This window comes from Sceloporus occidentalis, unplaced genomic scaffold (assembly GCF_023333645.1).
Source record: "Sceloporus occidentalis isolate IW3139 unplaced genomic scaffold, rSceOcc1.0.p SCAF_49, whole genome shotgun sequence".
NCBI classification, from domain to species: domain Eukaryota; kingdom Metazoa; phylum Chordata; class Lepidosauria; order Squamata; family Phrynosomatidae; genus Sceloporus; species Sceloporus occidentalis.
Window position 1 is genome coordinate 3,570,214 of NW_028317029.1, and position 22,456 is coordinate 3,592,669.

At 40.4% G+C, this 22,456-nt stretch overlaps 1 protein-coding gene across 1 annotated transcript; it reads right to left on the minus strand.

Annotated features, from left to right (window-relative positions):
* Window positions 1-1,832: 1,832 nt before the first annotated feature.
* LOC149288921 (protein NPAT-like) lies at window positions 1,833-19,966 on the minus strand. The gene is made up of 17 exons (XM_089491183.1): window positions 19,930-19,966; window positions 18,444-18,562; window positions 17,692-17,752; window positions 16,815-16,887; window positions 15,191-15,231; window positions 14,652-14,864; window positions 13,311-13,395; window positions 12,525-12,636; window positions 11,948-12,039; window positions 11,477-11,561; window positions 11,193-11,289; window positions 9,589-9,717; window positions 7,297-8,709; window positions 5,557-5,672; window positions 4,515-4,630; window positions 2,447-3,530; window positions 1,833-1,916 (listed from the first exon to the last, which is right to left on the minus strand). The coding sequence occupies exons 1-17, from the start codon at window positions 19,964-19,966 to the stop codon at window positions 1,833-1,835; spliced, it is 3,957 nt and encodes a 1,318-aa protein (XP_089347309.1).
* Between the last annotated feature and the right edge of the window lie 2,490 nt (window positions 19,967-22,456).

The following is a 22,456-nucleotide window of genomic DNA, read 5'->3' on the forward strand; positions in this document are numbered from 1 at the left end:
ATATAAACAAATACAAAAAGGAAGCACTCACCTGAACTAGCATTACTTATAAGGGGGTGCTGCTGAAGACCAAAATCATACACAATCTCTAAATCAGCGCACACCACAGGTGCTCCATTTGTGAGGTCCTTGGAAACCTATAAATTGCAGGAGTGTCTGTATTTAGGAAGGCCTTTTGGCTCCTGGTAAGCAATGTACTTGCAAAGATTTAGCTCCATATAAGCAACAGTATTTAGGTTAGGACCCACCTACATTGGAGTAGTGGTGGGCTTAGCATAATATGGCCATATAATGTGACTAAAACTCTAATTTTGTCATCTTAGAAAGGTGTTTTTAAGTAGTTTTAATTACAGTCATGAGAGTTTATAACCTATTTGATGTGTGTGCGCTGATTTAGAGATTGTGTATATATATATATATATATATATATATTTATTTTTATTTTTTTTGGCAAAATCACAGCGCACCCTGGGGTGGGTGTTCGGTGTCACTGAATGCCTCCCTAGAGGCATTTCAGAGACACAATCGAAGCACAGGCTTAACCATTACTGCATGTGGCTGCCAAACCAGGAGACAAGCTCAGCAACACCCCCATTCTATAACAATATACATAGTATTTTTCATACATTTCCTTGAGTTTGAACACTATTATATACAGGTTTCCAGCTGTAAACCTGTACGGGGCTCCTGGTAAGGGGCAAGTACCCTGTTATTTAACCCCTTAAGGACCGGACTCATTTTTTCTTTTTGTACCCTGTGGGACCGAGGCTGTTTTAACACTTTTGCGGTGCTTGTGTTCAGCTGTAATTTTCTCCTCACCCATTTAGTGTACCCACACATGCTATCTATTGTTTTTTTCAGGGCAAGATGGGCTTTCTTCAGATACCATATGTTTTGATCATATCACCTTATTTACTATAAAAAAATAAAATAAAACATGGTGAAAATTTGAACCCCCCCCCCCCCACCTTTTATGACTTTTCTTTGAAAAGGTCACAGCCCGTCCTGGGGTAAGTGTTTGGTGTCGCTGAATGCCTCCTGATCGAGGCATTCCAGCGACACCATTGAAGTTTAGGAGGTGATCGTTGATCGCCTCCTAAACTCTTTTAAAACGGGCGTCCACCGCCATACAATGCATCGCGGATGTTGACGCCCCGGGGAGGGGCCAGACATGGCCCCTGATGCCGATCTCGGCGTTACTGAATGCCTCGACGTCGAGGCATTACAGCAACGCCGTTTAAGCGTATTTAATTTTTTGACGGTTCAGGACCGTCAAAGGTCGTTAAGTGACCGTTTTTTCCGTGACGGTCCTGAACCGGCAAAGGTCGTTAAGGGGTTAAACTCTTAGCTCAACTTCACCACCAGCATGTTTATCATAACAACTGTACATATTTTGCCAAGGCAAACACTTTTTGAGTTTTTAAAGCGAGGTTAAAAAGATGTAGCATAGCCTTCCTTATTAAGGGGTTAACACGCCTAAACAAGAGGCACAAATATTTATTCTGTATTAAATCAAATAAATCCAACATAATGATAAATATGTAGAATGTTTCTTTTAATATAAAAAGATCTTACCAAAACATAACTGCTGGGCTATCCAAACTCCTTCAACAAGGTTATATACAACAGCATCTTATATACTTCACATCCAGAAAGATCCAATATTTACAACTCATCTCTGAATCTAGTTCAGCAACATAATAACAATAATAAGTGCCCAAACATATATTACAAACCATTGGGAGCCTTCTGTACAAATACCCCACAGCATGAACTTTTTCTGTACAGAACATGCACCACACTGCCCGTTTCTTCATTTTTATGGCTTCGCTCTACTCATCATAGTGAAGAGACATTAAAAATTTGTCCACATCCATTCCAGCAGGGAAAGTATCAAATAACTTCTTCCTGTGTTTCTGTAGTTAAAAGGGAAAAAATGAATTACGACTTCGCTTTCTGTGCTGCTTTTCAAACCCAGTCTCAAAACACATTCCAAGAGTCCCAGTTATTCGATTGCACCCTACAACCCGATGTCACCTCACTTCCCAAAAAAAAAGTTATATTGTAAGCTTTAACCTGAGTTGATTTTTACATAAAAAGCAGGTGATGTGGCAGTAGAGGCGAACAGATGTACCCTTTTTTTAAACATCAACTTTATGAAACCCTGTTCCCTTTTCCTACCCAATTTCAAAGCCCATTCCTGATGATCACTTTTAGAGCGTGTTCACCAACTTTGAAGTTTATGTGAACCACAATCAGAGATTTCATAGCCCTACCAGAAAGCATGTGGGTGGTGTGGTTCATGGCAGGGCTGAGAGAAACAACTCTATATAGAGTCATATACAATAAATATATATACACACACAATTTACAGAATTTAAGGAACCATTAATCATTCACAACAGATCTACTTAAAAAGTAACACAATGACTACTGCCAAGCTCACCTTCACTTTTTTCTTTTTCACTGTGGATGTGGTGCTGTGAATCTCTTTTATGGGTGAATGTCTATCAGGTTCAGCAGGGTCATCAAGCTTTCTCTTTTTTGAGGAGTTTTTGGATGATTTGCATTGCTGCGTATTGTCCTTCAGTGGAGTGTTCCCACTACTCTTGGCCATATTGGCCCGTGATAATATCATCAGTGTGTGGGCTGCCATGCTGACACTATTCTCACTACCAGCTTCACTGGCAGGGCTGCACGTAGGTAAATCAGGAGTTGCAGGAGGCAGCATTGGCTTTGGCGTGCCTCCATCCTCACCAGAACGTTTGCAGGTTGGAGTCTTAATGTTAACCGAGTGGTCATCTAATGATCTTTCATCCATCCCAGATCCAGGAGTACGTGGTATAGGCAACTCCCCTCCACAGGACTGCTTTGCGGATGGACTGTGGAACTGCATTTCATGTAATAGGTCACTGGCCTGCTTGGTTAAACTACCTGTTAAAGCACCTCTTTCTGGTAGTATCTTTTGTGGTGTCCGCCTCAGAATATTTGGGACACGCATCTTCTTCTTGGATGCATCTTGCCCTGGCTGCATGTTTGTTTCGGAATATTCGTTGGTAGAGGCAACCTTGAGCTCTTGTTTTTCGGAATCCACCTGCAAAACGTTTTCTTTGTTGGCTGCAACCTCAGGTGGAACATCAGACGTTGTTCCAGCTCCGGCTCTTTTTTCTGCAGTTTGACCTTTTGAAGATGCTGAAGCCAAAACCTGAGCAGCAACAACTGTATCCATCTTGACGGCCGTCTCTGTCGCAGGTACATTCTTTTCTGATGTTTTATTGTCTTTTGGCAGCGTTACTTTAGGTAAAGTACTAACTCCTGCTGACGAGCCTACATAGGTAACGTCGCTCTTGTCTTTATTTGGTGAAGATTTGCTTGTCGATGGAGAATCGGGTTTAAGAGTCTTTCTTGAAGTATCAAAGCGCAGGACCCGTCTATGGCTTTCCGCTCCTTTACTGGTGGTATCCACTGGCAAGCTTTCCTCAGACTGGTTCTGTATTTCAGTAGTCATTTTTCTTTCTGGGTTGTCCACTCTGCAACAGAGACACGTTACAAAAAAAAAAATAGATGCAAAAAATGCAACATAAAATATTTAAATGGCAAAAAATGCCAGAATGAAAGTGATCAAGTATTTACATTCTCACACTTTCACGGTTTTCCTTTATTCTCACCTAAACTTGAATTTAGCAATCCCCAGGACTTTACAGATATGCTTGTCTGGACCCTTTAGTCCTGATGGTACTCGGCATGTTTAAATGGTTCGACAAGGGTTTAATAGGAGAATGTATTGGGAGCATTAAGTGTTGTACTTGCATGTGCAGCACCCCCAGTGATGGTGGCTATCCGTCAGCAGTTGCAGGTATATTACACAAGGTACTTTTCTCGGCAAAAGACATGAATCACTGATTTGCTTCACAGACTACTGACAACAACAGGCATTATTGATGTTTAAAACTCTAACACCTCACTTTACCCCATGACTGTAAGAGAAACTGAAATGGCAGCGCTGCTGCAGTCTAAATTCTAGTGAGGCGAGTGCACCTTTTTGCCCTGTCTGTCAACACTCATGTACAAAGGGTTAAGAAATTAAGTCAAATAACTGACCTCTGTTGAGAGCTTGGAATACAATTTGAAGAATCAGCTGCAGTCACAGGTTTGCCTAAAAAAAAAAAAAAATTATATATATATATATATATATATATATATATATATATATATATATATACACATACATACATACATATATATATACACATACACACATATAAAATTTACAAGTACGCCTCAAAAATGGTCCAGAGTCAAAACAAATACAATATTTTGATGGTACAATCGTTTTACTTGGAAGGATAAGTATAACAAAAAGAGGCCGCCGTTTAAGTATTCCTTATTTCTGGATATTTAGCAGTAATAAACTCTAGGTCCCAAAATCTTGTATAATTATTTACACTTTTTCAGATTTTGCTTAAAGGTAACAATAGACTATTTTTTGATACCTATCCCCAGCCAGCAGTCACTCGTTACAGAACATTTCCCGGGTCATACCTGCGCTTCTCTTTGCTTTAGGTTTCTGGGAGTTTGGTGGTAAAGGCAGCTTGGGGACTATGCCCCCAGAAATAGGAACATGCAAGACCTGGAAAATAAAGAAAGGTTAACAGGAAAGTCAGTTTTTGTCGATGGCCATTGGAACGGACAGCTTTAATTAGCCAAGACTACATTCTGGAGCGTTCTAATGACAGTAATGCAGTGCTTTATATATTATAAATACACATGTATGGGAAAACCTACATATATAGACTTTAATACCCATTCACCTCCTTTTTCTGTGATCCCCCCTAAATGCATTCTGAAGCCACATATTTAGAGGAACAATCCAGGGTTCACAACATTTCATTCCCCTCACCTTCTGCCAGAATATACTGAAATATGACATATGATAAATATCACCATTTAACTATACTTAAATGGACAGGGAAGCCCCAATTTTTCTGGTATCCGGAAATCAAACCTTGCTTGGCTACATGACCCCCCCCCCCTTAGATCTTAAGCAGACATTCCTGCTGCCGGTTTAGTAGTCGTGGCCCAATTTGTGAGAAGAGCTCCAAACCAAACCAACTTGGGTTCAACTTGCAAGGCTGAGAGTTCACACAAAAAGGGTTTCTTGAGTTTGCTATTTTACGTTAAACTGTGCCAGTAAATGACAAAAATAAGGCCGCAAAAATCTAAGGGCTTGGACATTATACATTAATAGAGGTGCAACAAATGAATAACTTAATAAACCTAGTACAATCATTTCTAAAGATCTTAGGAAAGTACGAGAAACAATCCAGCCAACAGAAATGAATTATTGAAACTATCTATCCAAATAAAGGTAAGGCTGAGAAGACGGAGCGAGACAATGTGACACGTGACTGAATTGGTATCAAGCCAACAAGCAGAGCGTTACGCAGGAAAACGTGATAAATAATGGAAAAATAAGAGCGCAAATATAGTTCATCTCTTTGCAGTCATGTTCAGACACATTATAATATTGACATATATGATAATTAACGGGGTTACCTGATGAGGCGATGCAGCAAAGCTATTCCCACTTTGTCCAACAACCGAAACGGGAAACATGCCGACGACCCCCTGCAACACAGGGTGGACTTGAGAGGCAAGGATGATTGTAGAGCCTAAAAAAAGGAAAGGTTTTTTCTTTTTAAAATATAATTTACCAGAACGGAGAGAGAAGTGGGAAAAAAACAGTATGTAAAAATTGTTTAATTAAACCTGACTACTAATTTTAATGTCTATTTACATTAATTTTCTATTTCTTGTTTTGCACACTCTTATAATTGTCAACATAGTCAATTAGTTCAGCTTCGCCCGTTGGGGCCAATATTCAGCCTCCTCCTCTCCATACTTCATATACCATACTAGGATTGTGCAGCTACAGCTAGAAGTTTAGCTTTCCATGATGGCCGCCATAGTTGGTCACCAGTTTTGATCCTACACACAAGCATGGTCACCCCTTAACAGTGTTGGCCAGTTATGGTTGTTCTCGGTAATAATAATCCAAACAAGAACAGAAAGGTTAATATGGATCCTCCGACGTGGGTGAAATTAACACATTTAAAATAAAAAGGACCAAAATCCCTAAATAGTTGTTATGCCCAGCTTGTCGTGTCCTGTTTAACCGTTGTACATCGCTGCAGAATTCTTGATTTATTGTTACCGTTTTCACTCAATTATAAGACGACCCCCCAAAATCTGAATATTAATTTAGAAAAAAAAAGAAAAAGCCTGAAAATAAGATGACCCTATAGGAAAAAAGTTTTACCAGTAAATGTTAATTCATGTAAACTATTTTTAATAAAAGCTATGATTAAGAAAAATATTTTGTTTTTAATTCCTTTTATTTTCCAACCTGCCCCCAGTTATGCACATCTTCCCCCAGGCTTGTCACTCTGCCCCAGAAATGCCTTAAACCCCCTATATGCCACTGTGCCCCATGATATGCCTTTTGACCCCCTATGTGCCACTCTGCCTCCAGAAATGCCTAATACCCCTCTGGCATTTAGGGGGTTAAAAGGCATATTATGGGGCAGAGTGGCATATAGGGAGGTATAAGGCATTTCAGGAGGCAGAGTGGCGTATAGAGGGTTAAAAGGCATTTCTGGAGGCAGAGCACTCTGCCTACAGAAATGCCTTATGCCCCCCCATTTAACACCCCCCCCCACAAAAAAACAAAACAACCCCCCCCCCCAAAAAAAACCAAAAAAAAAAACAAAAAAAAAAAAAAAAAACTTACCGGTGCTTCTGACTCCCGGTATGTTGTCCAGGCAGCATGTAGACGTAGGCAACTTCCGCTGCAGCCGGAAGGAGGTGAGGTTAGCAGCGGGGGTTGTCTGTATCCATCGCGCAGACCTTCCCCGGCTGTCAGAGATCAGAGTTCCCCTCAGAAGCACCGGTAAGTTTGGGGGGGGGGGGGGGGGTGTTCAGACAGGAGGATCCAGGTCCCCTGCAGCGTTGTGGGGGATCTGGATCTTAGTCTCATAGTCAGACCTATTTGAGGTCTGATTATGAGACGACCCCGATTATAAGACGAGGGGTATTTTTCAGAGCATTTGCTCTGAAAAAAACAGTCTTATAGTCGCGTAAATACGGTATGTCTCTGAACGGATCGCAAAAAGCAAGGCATTCCATTTCCAAAACGTATAAACCAATAAAGATCACTACGAAGCAAAGTAGGAACAGCAGAGCCTTCATATTGTCTACTACATTATTAAAAAAATCAAACCGAACAGACTGACTGACCTTGTGGAAGTTTGGGAGAGATGTTCTGTCCCATAGTATACACGCTGTTTTGCCTGGGAGGCGTCTGGATCGCAGCAGCAGAGGTACTAGGCAACAACATTACGTTGGACAATTTTGTCGTATTGGTTCGCATTGCACAAGTACTAATAAACACACTATTATTGGAATGTCCGACAGAAGAGCTGCTGACTGGCATTATCTGTACGAGTCCACCGCTGCTGGATGGGTTAGAAGATCCGGCAACCGAGAAAACGGAACATTCTTCAGCTTGGATGTTCCCTGCATTAATAGACGGATACGTGAACTGACTTGCAGCAGGAATTGGGTCAACTGACACAGAAAGGCCCGCGGTTGCTTGAGCTGAGCTTTCCTGCGTGTACCCTATACTGCTACTAGCTTTAGGATTGGTTATCGGCGACATTACAATAGCTGGAAAGTTCTCACCAGTGATAGTTGAAATGGCATTGTGTAATTCTGCATCCCTGGTTAGATCCTCCGCTATGACATTCAGGGTAACAACATGCGCTGGATCTGTAGCGGTTTGACTGCTGCTGTTGGGTGCCAACTCTACAACCATGCCAGGGGGGCTCAGGGGAAGGCTCCCAGATGAAGGCATTGAAGTGGGAAGCTGCACAACTGGAGCTGCTAACTGGGTAACAGGCACCAGATTTTGCTGTTGTGCGTCATCTGTGCTTCCCGATTTCTGTTGTCCCGTTGGTTCCTCGGAGATCAACGCGCTAGAGTGGTCTAAGTGCACCGGTTTGTCAGTGGCAACAGCACTGGGTTCCTCCACAAAGAAGAGTGTTATGGTCTTTTCCTTGTCCTCCTCTCGGCGAGGGCTTTTATTTTCTGTGGTTTTAGCAGGGATCGACAAACTAGCTTTTGGAGATATAGTTGTAGATGGTTCTGTAGCTATGTTATTGTGATTTTTCTCCTCCTGGCTATCCACATGTGTTGCTATGGGTAGATTATTAGTTTCTTGAGCTTCTTTACCATGGGCTAAATGCTCCTGTGTTCGATCTTGACAATCTTCAGCCCCAGTGTTGAACGGCAAAGTCTCCTTCACCGATGGGCAGGTAGCGACATCTGTTTCTTCTGTTTGCGATACGTTCTTCATTTCAACATCCGATGAGTCTGGGATATCCGTAACTGTCACGTGTTCCTGTGATTCTTGATTCGTTGTTTTTAACGTATCGCTTTCTGCACTTTCAAGGCTAGCAACAGAATTGATGCTTGACTGCCTCACTATCTGACTTGACTCAGACAAGGTAAATCGGCCATTCCCACATTCCTGCCGGTCATTTGCGGAAGAGGATGTTACATGGTCAGTAATCATTTTGCTTGAGGATTCTTTCTCTGAGATCTCCTGCTTTGAATGGGCATCATCTGGATTACTGGTATGTGATGTAGAACCTATTGCCATAGGAAATCAAAGAAGTTGTTAAAACATCATGCTTTAAAGACCCCTTTCACACCTGCCTAAACCTTTTGCACAGTTCTGTACCCACATACATATATGTATCTACATATATTATACATATCAGATTAATACACAGTGATACTGTTTGCCGGACTAACCCAGTTCTACAGAATTCTAGCCTTTTAGCACATCTTTTGTAACCCAACAATTTATATGGCCGATATAAAAATAAGAAACTGAGAGGATATCTAGGGTTTTTGAGTTTCCTTGTACGTTAGAAATCTTGGTGTATTTCTCTGGGAGCAGCCAGATTGCCTGCAGCAGTGGGAACATTTGGCAACAACAACAAATTAAGTTCCAAAGTTAACATAAAAAATCCATCCTCAAAAGAATTGCGCACTTTATAAATTCTCGTTGCAGTGGATGAACCAGTACCAGCATATTACACAGTTTACTTTTATGAAAAGCGGAAGACACTTTTATTCAAACAACTCATTTACTTTACATATTATAGCAGCGGCTGCTCCTTCTGCACTCTGACAGCTCGGGTAAAAAAAATAAAATTTAAAAAAAAAATCGAAACACACATGAAAAAAAATATTACATTAGCACTGTAACTCCACATAAATTCTGGCATTGAAAGAGTGAAAATACTAGCACTTGAAATACCCTTGGGTGTATAGTAAAAAAAAAAAATGCATGGTTTGAGTACACTGAATTGGGTGCTGGGTTCCAAGATGTCACAAATAGGACACGGGGCAGACTGGCCATATGTCAAACCTCCCCAAAACGTACACCTCCCAAATAACCCTACAAATCTATGCAAGGTGGGTACCACTGTACTCAGATGTTACTGAACACATATCACTCACCATCATCCGTATCGAAGGAGCTTTCCACAGTATCGAGATTACTGTCCTCCACAGCTGAATTACCGCTCCTGGTTCCTTCATTTTGTGCAGAAGAGTCACGAGGTGCATTTTTGATACTCTTGGATACGCCTTGTTTTAGAAAATTAGACCAACAAATGAACATGAAATAAATTGTCAACACTATCCCCTATTCTTCATGCAGTATTAAAATGTATAACACCTGTACTAGTACAATTCCACCAACTCATTTACAGTTCCATGTAAGAAGAAAGTGATGCAAACCAGTGTGAAAGAAGGTATATAGAGAAAAGTGGTCAATATACTTTCCTTTGTGTCGCTGGACCGGATACCCAGCTGCAACCCGTAAACAACACTCTCCGGGTGTTGGGAAATTAGAACAAAGATCACTAGGGGGCGCTTGTGTATACCGGTCAAACCATAAAAACAGAAAGAAACAATAATAGTGTAATATTGTGCGCAGATGGTGACACTGTGTGTCAATGCTATGCACTCACAATGTATATGTGTATTCAAGCTTCGTAACCATCAAATCCTCCGGGTGGACGTTTAGCAGGTCTTTCTGCTTCCTTACATATACCTGCTAAACGTCCACCCGGAGGATTTGATGGTTACGAAGCTTGAATACACATATACATTGTGAGTGCATAGCATTGACACACAGTGTCACCATCTGCGCACAATATTACACTATTATTGTTTCTTTCTGTTTTTATGGTTTGACCGGTATACACAAGCGCCCCCTAGTGATCTTTGTTCCATGTAAGAAGAAAGCAGGTCAAGCTAGTTTACAGACATCACGTGTGAAAACCCCAAATCTTTATTTTATATTATATATAAAACATTTTTTTTTTTTTATTTTTTTTTTAAAGATTCCTGAAAATGTCTACACTTTATAAGCAACAGTTATTGCAGTGTCACTTGAGGATCACTCCAGGCCAATCAGACTTTAAGCACATTATAGGAGTGGAAATGCACGGACATAAGACTTGCACCTGCATACAACCGTTTCAATCCTTATCAGTATAGGACGGCCGAGAACATCTTTGGCTCAACCAGCCAAAACTGGGAATAGCAACTGGCCACAGGTTTAGCATGCTCATGGTGACCAATAAAGTGGCCACTGTATAGGATACTGAGAGAATTTAAGACAAAAACGCCATGCTATACATAGTTGGATAAACTGTGTTAAAGGTTGCATAACATAGAAATGCAGAATCTAATGACAAATAAGACCCACTTGATCAATCAAATCTTTCCTTTTTTATATCTGCAGGTTAGATCTCAATGCTTATTTATCATTGCCTATCGCATGTCTGCTTAGAGCCCGACAATTTTTTTACATCCAACATAGCTACTAAAAGGCTATTCTACTCATGCAAAGAGATAACCCGTAGTAGGTGACAGGTACACTTCAGCTGATTCCAGATCGTTTAACTGCATTGTCTCATTTTACACACAGCAGAGGAAATAATAATAATAATAATAAAAAAAGATAAATTCAGTAAATGGAAATATCTATTTCAGAAACAACATTTATATGATTGCAATATAGATCCTTTATTCAACAGCTAATTAATACTTACAGGCAAACAAGTCATAGAGCTCTTGGAAATCTGGATCCAGCTCTGTTTGCACCAGGATGTCATGAATAGCTTCCTCTGACATGTGTATCTCTCCTCCCTGACGAACAAAGCAGAATGCAACTTTACATAAACTCGAATAAATCAGATGCCACAGAAAATCATTCTCATAAAATTAACTTAATACTGTCCAACAAAATATGCAAAACTCATTAAATGGCACATAAAGCACTACAACTTCCATTTACACAAAAAAGCCTTGCAGTAAAGCCCACTAACATCACTACCTGAAGTCCAAGGATTTCATCGATAGAAGCATCTGGCTCTGCAGCGCTGCCTTCAGGTGCCTTGGGATTCTGAGCAGCAGAGTCACTAAAATAAGGGAAATCGATGAAGAATTTTGTTGAAAAGCTACGAGAGAAAGTTATATTTTCCCATTATGTATAATAAAAATAACAATAATGCTGCACATTTCTCAAGCACTTGGACAAACTGGAATTGTCCTAATTACAGCATGCAGACAGCAATTAAAAATATAAATATAAACTTTTTGTTAAAAAAAGCCAAAAATCGCAAAATATAACTAGCTAAATATGACAGAATCCATGACGCCTAGTAATATCCACAAAGAAAGTTAATTGGCTGTTTTTCATTACTATCCTCAATTATTACTCAAAACAATAATGTTTTACAGACAACCATGTGACATTGCACGGCACAAATGGTGAACTAGAATTTGCCAAGCAGAATGCACTTACCTTCCAAGGAATTTGTTAATGTTCTCCGCCAACTTCTCCTGTAGAGACTTACTGCTTAAAATCTTCTCCCTTGCATTTTCGATGACCAGTTGCTAACACAAAATACACATTACAATGTGATACTATGCACTAGGGCCCTGCCTTACAATGTGTACCCCTGCTTATGCCCGGAAAACTGTGATCCTTCCTTCAAATGCCAAATAGAATGGATCTCAATCAGGGGGCTTTTGTGAGCCAACTCCATCGCTCATCCAACAGTGATTTTTCGGTTAAAATATACTGTATGCAGGTCAACTACAGCACAATTTATTAGCACTGCATACATAAGAAGCACTTTGCAGAACAGTAGTGGTTCCGATGTTAACTTTGTAGAGCACATTTTCCAGAATGGTATCAGCATCAGTTTCTAAACCTTGGAAACATTCCCACGTTTCATAGTTATTAAAATAAATTACAAAAAAAACAAGTTTTATTGAAATAATAGGACTATATCAAGCTATTATTTAGTCTCGAAAGGACCTAAAATGAGGTCACACCGTTCTTCCATAGTAAAAAGAACCATACTTAATCTACTCACAGGGAAATTATCGTTAATTAATTCTTGGACTGCGTCACTGTCTTCTCCAGTATCTCCTTCCATGACGGCTGTGCTGGAGCTTGGTACGGCCCCACGTCTCTTCCGGGTTTCGCTGCGAGAAAACGCGGAGGTTTCACACAGTACCCAAGAACAAGCATGCAAGAGAATACAGCGGCCCCTCAGACAACAATTTTTAGGTTTCTTTCTACTTGTGATACTCTAAACACATACACTAATGCAGGGCTTGACAAATTTGTTGTGAATCTAGGCGTCAGCCTGTGGCAGCTGAAAACACGATTGCTGGTTTTCCTGCAACCGCGTTTTCAGCCTACAGGATCACTCCGTGGGAGTGGCTGTGCTGTCTGCCCAGACTCCTGAGCAGACAGTAGCAGCAGCGCCCCCGTGTGGTGACGCGGGGGTAATTTTTTGTGAATGTAACAGGCTTACAAACACCTAGGCGCCAGGAAAAAATTCTCTGTCGCCATGTCGAGCCCTGCACTAAAGCACCTATACAGAGTACAGTCAACTAACCTAGCCACAGGTTCCAATCTCTGCTATTATTCTCTTTACATTTTTACCTACATTTTCTGGAAAACTAATCTTTTGGCAGGGTCGGACAAATCCAAGGACCCGGGTACTGTCTATTTTTGTGCTACTTATATTGCTGCAAAAATAAAACACATTTTAGAAACGTGATCCTAAACTTGCAGCCCTGAACATAAGAGATGCAATAGTTTTATACACTGAAGGACTCCCAAAGCCTTTTGAGTTTTCCCTGCTACTTACTTTTTCCTCCTCAATGGAGAAGACACTGCAGAAGATTGTTTTCTATCAAATGGCGCCACAGAAATAATTTGTAACGTCTCAGCATCTGGGCCAAAAACACACAATTTTTTAAAAAAATGATTGGTGGAGACACTGTATTTATGCAAAGCTGTTTTAAGACACGAAATGGCAGGAATAATGTATTATAGGTATTAGACGTGCAACTTCAGCCTGACTCTTAAACTAGCAAAACAAATTTCCTAACTTTTTCTTAAATAAAATGCAGCAATTCTCAATAGTGGAACAAGTAACTTGTGTAACAAAAAAACGATTACACTGCGGTGGAATCGGAAACAAAGAAGAGCTAGTCAAGTAAAATTATTATTATTTATTGTTTTATATAGCGCCATCAAATTCAGTAGCGCTGTATAATGGGTAGACAGGACATAACATGTAGTATATAACTTAACAATTTGACTAACAGAAACAACAGGTGAGGCGGGCCCTGCTATTTTACCCAAACACCTAGACACATGTACCTCCAGGGCTCAGTAGGGTTAGGGAAATGCTCGCACCTCTAGTCCCCTACTAATTCAACCTCTAAGTTTGGTCTATGATGAGAAATAAGGAACTCTGGGAAGCTGGGAGTTGCTTATTGAATGGCCCCTTTTCATATATACGCTTAGGGATTAGCGAATACATGCCACAGAATTGCTATGGATACAGTGCAAGAAGGAAAATCCTATTTTGGACAGTAACTGGTGTATAAAACCAACTCCCTTCCTGTCATGGCCGACATCACTAGGAACGTAATCTACAGCAGGAAGACCTTCATGTCAATGCGTCGTTAATGCCTGAGCATGATAGGAGTGTGATTGCCAACAGTTGCTAGCAGCCAACATCAATCACACTCATATCATGCACAGGCAGCCTAAGTACAATAACTTTATGTACAATTTTTTTTTTTTTAATTTTGGCCCCAAAAATAGGAGTGCGTCTTATACAAGGGAGCGTCCTATACTTGGGGAAATACAGTACATCCCACAGAATTGCTATGGATACAGTGCAAGAAGGAAAATCCTATTTTGGACAGTAACTGGTGTATAAAACCAACTCCCTCCCTGTCATGGCCGACATCACTAGGAACGTAATCTACAGCAGGAAGACTTTCATGTCAATGCATCGTTAAGGAGGGGGTATAATCTGCAACACAGAGAAGGCCGCCTTTATGGAGGCTTTCAGACAGTTTAATTATGGAGCCAATGAGCATATGGACAATAGCATAACTACCTGCTGTTACTGAACCAAAACCTCCCAAACAACTAATCAAAAGGAATCTCGCTGGCAGACTGTTATACTTACTGCTTACAACAAGAGGGGAGTTCCGGCCTTGAATTGTGGACTGGCCACCAAACGATGGACTGGCTTGTGAGGCATTTTGACCGGAAGCAGGTCGCAGGACGACTTGTGTCGCTGCTATAGGGGTAGAAGTCTGCTGCCTTGGCAAAGTGGGAGTTGAAGGTGACAATAACATTCTCTGACGCCTAATGTCTTCAATCCCATTCCTAGTGCGACCTGCATGAAAATAAAAAATGGAAGTTTAAAATCATGTACGGGAATATAAGCAAAGTGAATTAATCTTATATACACTCTACCAAGATCACCAGTCATCACTTCATGCAGTTTTTTTTCTCCAAACCAGAGATAAGAATTAAAACTAAGCAGTCTAGGCTTTGTTACAGATGATGGCACAATTTGTATATCTGCAGTACGTGACATAACTAAATGCATTTCACAAAACTTTAAACAGCTTTTTGTCAAATCTGTTTAATCAACAACTAAAACCACAAAATTGGGAAAGTTACAGATTTGACTAAGGATTAAGTGGCGTATTTACTTACTTCTTTGATGAGTTTGAAAGGCTACAGATTCCTGCATGCTCCTGATAAATAAATTAAAAAAAAAACAATAAAAAGGATTATCTGCACAAAAGCATAAATGTTGACCCAAAGTGACCTTAACCTAAAATTACAATGTCAGAATATGGCATAAAATAACAGATTTTAATGAAAGAGGACACTGCAGATCATATTGATGATATGTGACGACATGGTAATTAACATCAGCTAAGAGTTGGAAGAAGCGTAAAGATTAAAATCCTGACAAACAGATGGATGCTGCTACAAGCAGACTAGAAAGCCGAGTAGTTTACATTGAAAAATACCCTTACGAACTACGACAATGAAAGGAAGAATTAAAACATTATGCCATAAAGTGTATGTCGGACCTGACACGGCCCCTGACCCCGATCTCACTGTTGCTGAATGCCTCGACATCGAGACGTAGATCACTTTCTAAGCTTGTTTAATGAAATAAGGTGCCAGGCACGTCATTGGGCATTAAAGGGTTAAAGCATTGGATACAGAGAATATATTTACTGGGTTTCATTCTAATTAACACAATACAAAAGCTCCAAATATAGTATCATCAAAACATTGCAAGTAGCCAAAATAGCAGATATAATACTGTTGAAATGAGGTATATGCCATTCACACCCCCGTATTTGCTCCATTATAAAGACGAGGTTTTTTCCAGAGCAAATGCTCTGAAAAATACCCCTCGTCTTATAATCCGGGTCGTCTTATAATCAGACCTCAAATAGGTCTGACTATGAGACGACTAAGATCCAGATCCCCCGCAGCTGCAGGGGACCTGGATCCTGCTGAACCCCCCCCGCCCCACTTACCGGTACTTCTGAGTCCCCGGTGTGTAGCTGGGGCAGCGTGTAGATGTCTACGCAATTCGCGTAGACAACTTCCGCTGCAGCCGGAAGGAGGCGTGGCTAGCAGCGGGGGTTGTCTGCGTCCATCGCGCAGACCTTCCGACTGTCAGAGATCAGAGTTCCCCGCACCGGTGCTCTGATCTCTGACAGTCGGGGAAGGTCTGCGCGATGGACGCATGACAGGGAAGTCAGAAGCACCGGTAAGTTTGGGGGGGGGGGGGGGGGGAGTGTTAAACGGGGGGGCATAAGGCATTTCTGGAGGCAGAGTGCTCTGTGAAATGTCTTTTAACCCCCTTAATGCCACTCTGCCTCCAGAAATGCCCTTTTAACCCTCTATACGCCACTCTGCCTCCTGAATGCACATGCACAGTGGCATTTAGAGTTAAAAGGCATATAATGGGGCACAGTGGCATATAGGGGGTATTTCTGGGGCATATGTGCATAACTGGGGGGCAGGTTGGAAAATAGAAGGAAATAAAACCAAAATATTTTTCTCAATCATAGCTTTTATTAAAAAAAATAGTTTAAATGAATTAATATTTACTGGTAAAACTTTTTTCCTATAGGGTCTTCTTATATTCAGGCTTTTTCTTTTTTTCCTAAATTAATATTCAGATTTGGGGGGGGGTCGCCTTATAATCAGGGTCGTCTTATAATCGAGCAAATACGGTATTATTATTAAGTAGTGCAACCTTTGTCAATATGGTCTTCTACACATGGAACATACTAAATGTCACCCATACCTGATCTGAGAGAGTGTGTGGTCAAGCTTTTTCCACAGGGAAGACATCATGAGCGGAAAAGCATCTTTATTTTCTATACCAAAAAAAAAAAAAAGTATACAGAGGCTTAGAATTTCAATTATTTGCTATGTTACATTATACGGAATAGAACTGAACTTCTACTCTGGTTAAGTTAGCAAAAAAAAAAAAAGAAATCTGACAAACTATTTTTTGGTCAGAGGAACAAGGAAGAAATTGTGGAGGCAGAACTACTGCGTCTACAGTCCTCAACACTGCCCATTTCTTTGTGCTTGTTTGAAAGAGCTTGGAGAGAACATCTGGAAAGCCCTGTCTGCCTTGAAATGTCTGCCTGTGAGAGACCTTGTGTCTTGTAGCTGTTCTCAGTCTTGACATGGTGTATGACTTGTTAGTGAGGTTGGCTGTTCCTCAGCCAGTTTTATTCCTCCCACGCAGCTATTTCTGTTTCAGTTAATGATTGTGTTTCAACCTACGTATTAAATTGATGATCATGAACTATCTTCAGCATAAAAAAGGAGCGCTGGAAACGATGGTATGGCCCACATGAGCCCTGATCTACTGTCAGGATTACATGAAGAGAGAAAAGCAACTGAGGCCACCTAAGATCTACGGTTACTTCTCCACGATGTTTCGGATGACCTACCTGCCGTAGTTCCTTAAAAAAAAAAAACAAAAAAACAAAAAACCCAACCCAAAGACATGCAACCGTACCTAGAAAAACTGCCACTGTATTTTATAAACTGTATTTGCCACTCTACACTCTGTATGCTGGTTAACAGCTGAATATACAAATCATAAACAATACCGAACAAGCAAGGGGTATAGCCACACATTTACAACTGTTTTCAAAGTAACTTACCTCTGGCTTTTATAGCAACATACTCGTTTAGGATGGTCGTCAGGTTTTTGCCAAAGAGTGACTGGAAAAAGAAGATACGTTTATATAATAAGAATAAACTGATACAAACAAACCATAGACTCCAGCCATGATATACAAGTGATAGCAGAGCATTACCCAACAATTGGTTTGTACTTTTAAAATTCATAAAGGCATTCAACAGAATCTACTCTATGCATTTCGTCTGTTTTCTCATGGTCACAGCTCCTTGTCTTGTGAAAAAAAATGCATATTTAGGTACTTGTAGAGCACAATAATACGCATTTGCTTTTGGTGGGGCACAAAACTGTCCCTTGAATTTAAACCATATTAAAATATCATACCAGTAATATTAGTAACCAAGAAGTACATTAAACTATTTAGTGTTTCATAGGTGACGGAATATGGAAAAAACAAAGCTACTATTCTGTTCAAAGGGAGCGCTTAGGGACAGACAAGCAGATATAATTAAATAGCTACACATGTACAAAAATATGATATTGCATTGTTTAGAATGACATGTTCTAATACAACGCAGAAGAAAAAGTGCGGGAGACAACGTTGACATACTATGTTATCTCGGAAAAAAATAAAGCTATACAGAAGGTGCTAATAAACAAAAACGTACTATATTGTTCAGCCTATGTCCAAAAACCACACGCTCCAAGAAACTATGTTTAAGGGAAGTGTGAGGCGTCACCAGGATTTATGATTTATGAATGAGGTGGTCGTACCAGAACACAGCCAGGGACCAACCCCTCCTCCGAGAAATGTTCTGCATATTCCTTTAGATCCGGGCTCTCTGTGATAAACGACTGGCAGGTAGATGTAAGCTTCTCTTGCTGCAGATAGCCTGAAATCAAAATAAAACGCGGTTAGACATATCGGAGAGAGTTCCGAGGGGGACTAAAAAAATCATATCGTTTGCAGGGTGAAACTTATCAGGAAAGGGGAGAAGGGACGGAACATTTAAACACGTAAAGTGATTTAAAGCACGAGAATTAAGTTTTTTCAAAGGAGGAGAGACGTTAGAACAAGAGGCCATAATCCACAGCTAGAGGGTCGGAGGTTTAGATGTAATGTAAAAAAGTTTTGCTTTACTGAGAGGGTGGTAGATGAATGGAACGGCCTCCCATCAGAAGTGGTAGAGGCTAACACAATGATGGAATTTAAACATGCACGGGGCAGGTGTAAAGCTATTCTGAATGTAAGACAAGACGAAGGACTGATTACGGTCTGAGTCTTTACATCAGGAAAAATGGGCCGACTAGACAGGCCGAATGGTTCTTTTCTGCCGTCAGATTTACACCGTGTTCTTGTACTTTAAATGTTTCAGAGCCATCGTAAAGAACGCTCTTGATGTTTGCATTGCCGTTTCTTACACCTGCCATGTTTACTAAACATTTTCTGATTGTAAACGATTTGATTTCATTTTTCACTTTATTTACAGCCGGGCTGGACAGGTAGAGTTATAAAATTCTCGGGGGTCGTTCTCAAATTCTAGATTCATTTAGGACGTTTGTTGGAGCCACAAAAGAACCCAAAGATCGATATAAAATGCAAATATGAGAACAGAAACATTAGAAGCCCCAACAACCTCAATCAGTCCTAACATCCGCTTTGATCAGCTGCCATCTTCAAATGGGGAGGAAAAAGGCGACCTGACTCCCAGTATGAGAGCAGAAAAATAATTCAACTCTACCTTATAACAGTCTATTGATTTACAAGGGTAGTGTTATATTAATATATATTTGTATTACCCCAAGTAATTTGTACAGCGGCATGTAATCTGCTGGCACTTAAATAAAATACTAATGAGGTAATAACAGACAGCACCATCCTACTCAGCAAAGCTGCATATTACATCACTGCACCCACATCCCCAAAAGACTAAAAGGTCTGGATATTAGCAGGATTTGGTCACTTGGCATGATTAATCACTCAGATGACCCCTCCATACGATAATACTGTGCCTAAGTGTGGCCCCTCAAGACAGCATATGACCTCATTGTTATTATTTCAAGAATAGATGGAAGGAGTGCCCGAAATATCAGACAGCGCAGTGTAATAGGATGTACGTCATCACCCTTTTCATGGACAGAGGGCTTAAATACTAGGCAGTGGCGTTAAAAGCCATACCGGACAGGCCTATAGAAACATGTTTAAGCGTGAGAGTAGTATAGTGACAACCCGTTGCCCGATAATATGCAAATGACTTACCCAGCACCAGTCGGGCCACATCGGACGGGAGCAGCATTTTCCGCAGCTCAGTGTCTCATGGCCAAACCGGGATCCCTCGGGCACTAACCCGGATCTCACCGTTGCTCGTTACCGTCCGCAAACTATAACAACTTCCACCAGCTCTCCCGCGCTAGGCAGCGTGCAGCATCGAACGTCATCCGGCTGAACGCGCGAAATGTGCTGCTTAGTTCCGGGTGGCTACTGTGTATTGAGTAACTGGAGGACGTCTAACTGCTGTATTGTTGTTGTTTGTGAATACGGAGAAACAAACAAGTCAAACAGCGGTGGTGGTTAATAATAGGGTATTTTATTTATTATTTATTGCATAAACCCAATATTCTAAGGAAAATAGGAATGATCCATATGCTGCGGGTAGAATGGCAATTCTGTGCATTTGTTACTGGAGAAAAGATCCATGGTGGGGCTGCCAAGAGGAATTGGACCCAATTCAGCTCAAAGTTGATGGTTTTATGAGTTATAGGCCAACAATTATAACTGGGGCATCTGGAGGGGGCACTGACATTCACCCCAGAAAATGCCTTGAATGCTTAAAAGTAAGTATTGTACCTGACATTACAAAAGGAGCCTCCACAATGTACGCGGTACGCACAGACATTTATGCCTACCGGGGCTGGCTTGGTGATCACGAGATACCCACACTAATACAAAATATGTTGGAAAACTGTAAAAAGCACCTTTTTCTCACTTTTATTTGGAAAAAACGTTTACTCATATTAAAAGCTAATGAACTTGCTACATTGATGCTATTTGTCCTGAGTTTAGAAATGCCTTTTTTTTTTTTTTAATTTTGCTATTTCAAAAGCTGTTTTTTCAAATCTGGTCATCCTGTCCCCATGTCCTACTTGGGAATTGAAGGCGGCCAATTCATTTTACCCAATCAAACCATATATGTTTGAAAACTAGACACCTCAAGTTATTTCTAATGGTGGCATTTGAACTTTTTCCATGCACTAATTCCAACACCAGCCTTTGTCAAAATTTGTTGTAGTCATTTTTTTTTTTTTTTGACCCCTTAACGACCAATGACGTCCCTCGCTTGAATGGTGTTGCTTTAATGTCTCGATGACGAGGCATTCATCAACACTGAGAATGGCATCAGAGACCCTGTGTGGACCCTGCCTGGGGCGTCTGTTTTAGAAGATAGCCTCCTAATGGTGTCGCTGAAAACCCACCACAGGGCGTGCTGTAACCGCCCTGGAGAGCGGTCACAAGCACCATTGCTTTAAAAATAAATTCCAAGAGGGTCTCCCCAGATTCTCCTGAAAACTGCAGGTACTTCGTTCAACTATGCAAGTCAATGGAGCCCACCTTTCTAATCACAATGTGATTAGTAAAATCAATAGAAGATGATTAAAAAAAAATGTAAATAATAAAAAAAGCTAAGTTTTTTAAAAAAAATTGTGATAACATTTAAAAATAATTATACAGCGATTTCACCATCCGGAGAACCATCCAGTTTAAACAAAAATGCCAAAAAAGTCCAATAATATAAAAAAATTATATTATCAAATGCTATCAAAGTTTCAAATGCCTAAGGGGTGTCTTAAAAAAAAAAAAAAAAAAAAAAAAAAAAAAAGGATGGTTTGATGGGGTAAATTGAAGTGGCCGAGTTCAAAGATGTCCCAAATAGGGCATCGGCACAGACTGAACAAAATGAAAAAGAAGCACACATCCCAAATGATGCCTTTTAACCAGTCAAACCCATGCATAGGTGGTATACCAGGAGTGGTAAATTCATACATTGAGTACAATGTGTGCGAAGAAAAAAAAATACTGCCACAAATTTTAACAAAGGCTTGTAAAATTAGTGCATGGAAAGGGTTAAAATACTGCCATTTGAAATTCCCAGGGGTACTCAGGAGATGTTGCTGAACACATATCGGGGTGTTGTTTAATTACTACCACAAAGTTTGACAAAGGGTGGTAGTAGAATTAGTGCATGGAATGGGTTAAAATACTAGCATTTGAAATACTTGGGGGTGTCTAGTTTTCAAAAAATATGTTTTGATGGGGTAAATTGCATTGGCTGGCTTCAAAGATGCCCGAAATGGCATATGGGGCAGAATGACCAGATTTTGAAAAAATGGTTTTGAAATAGCAAAACGCTACTTGTAACTATTGCCCCGTAAGGTGCAGGAAAAACATAAAAACTTAGATGGGAGTGCTTCCCTGAAGTGTCAGCGAGAATGCCCCCAACATTACTGTGAGCTCCCTGATGTCAACGTGTAGTCCCGGCCACATCCCGGTAGACGCCAGAGTTGTGTGTGTGTAAATTGGTGATCATGTTGCTATAGCAACCAATACAATGGCTCTATTAGCAAGAGAGCTCCAAGGAGACCAGTAAAAAAAAATAATATTTCTATGTATCTTTTCTTTAAGCTTCCACTCATGTTCTGTATAACTTGATTTGTTTTTAAATAATATGTAAATATTCAGGGTATTTTCTGTTCAGGGGGAAAAAAAAGTTTTAATGAAATTTTCAAAG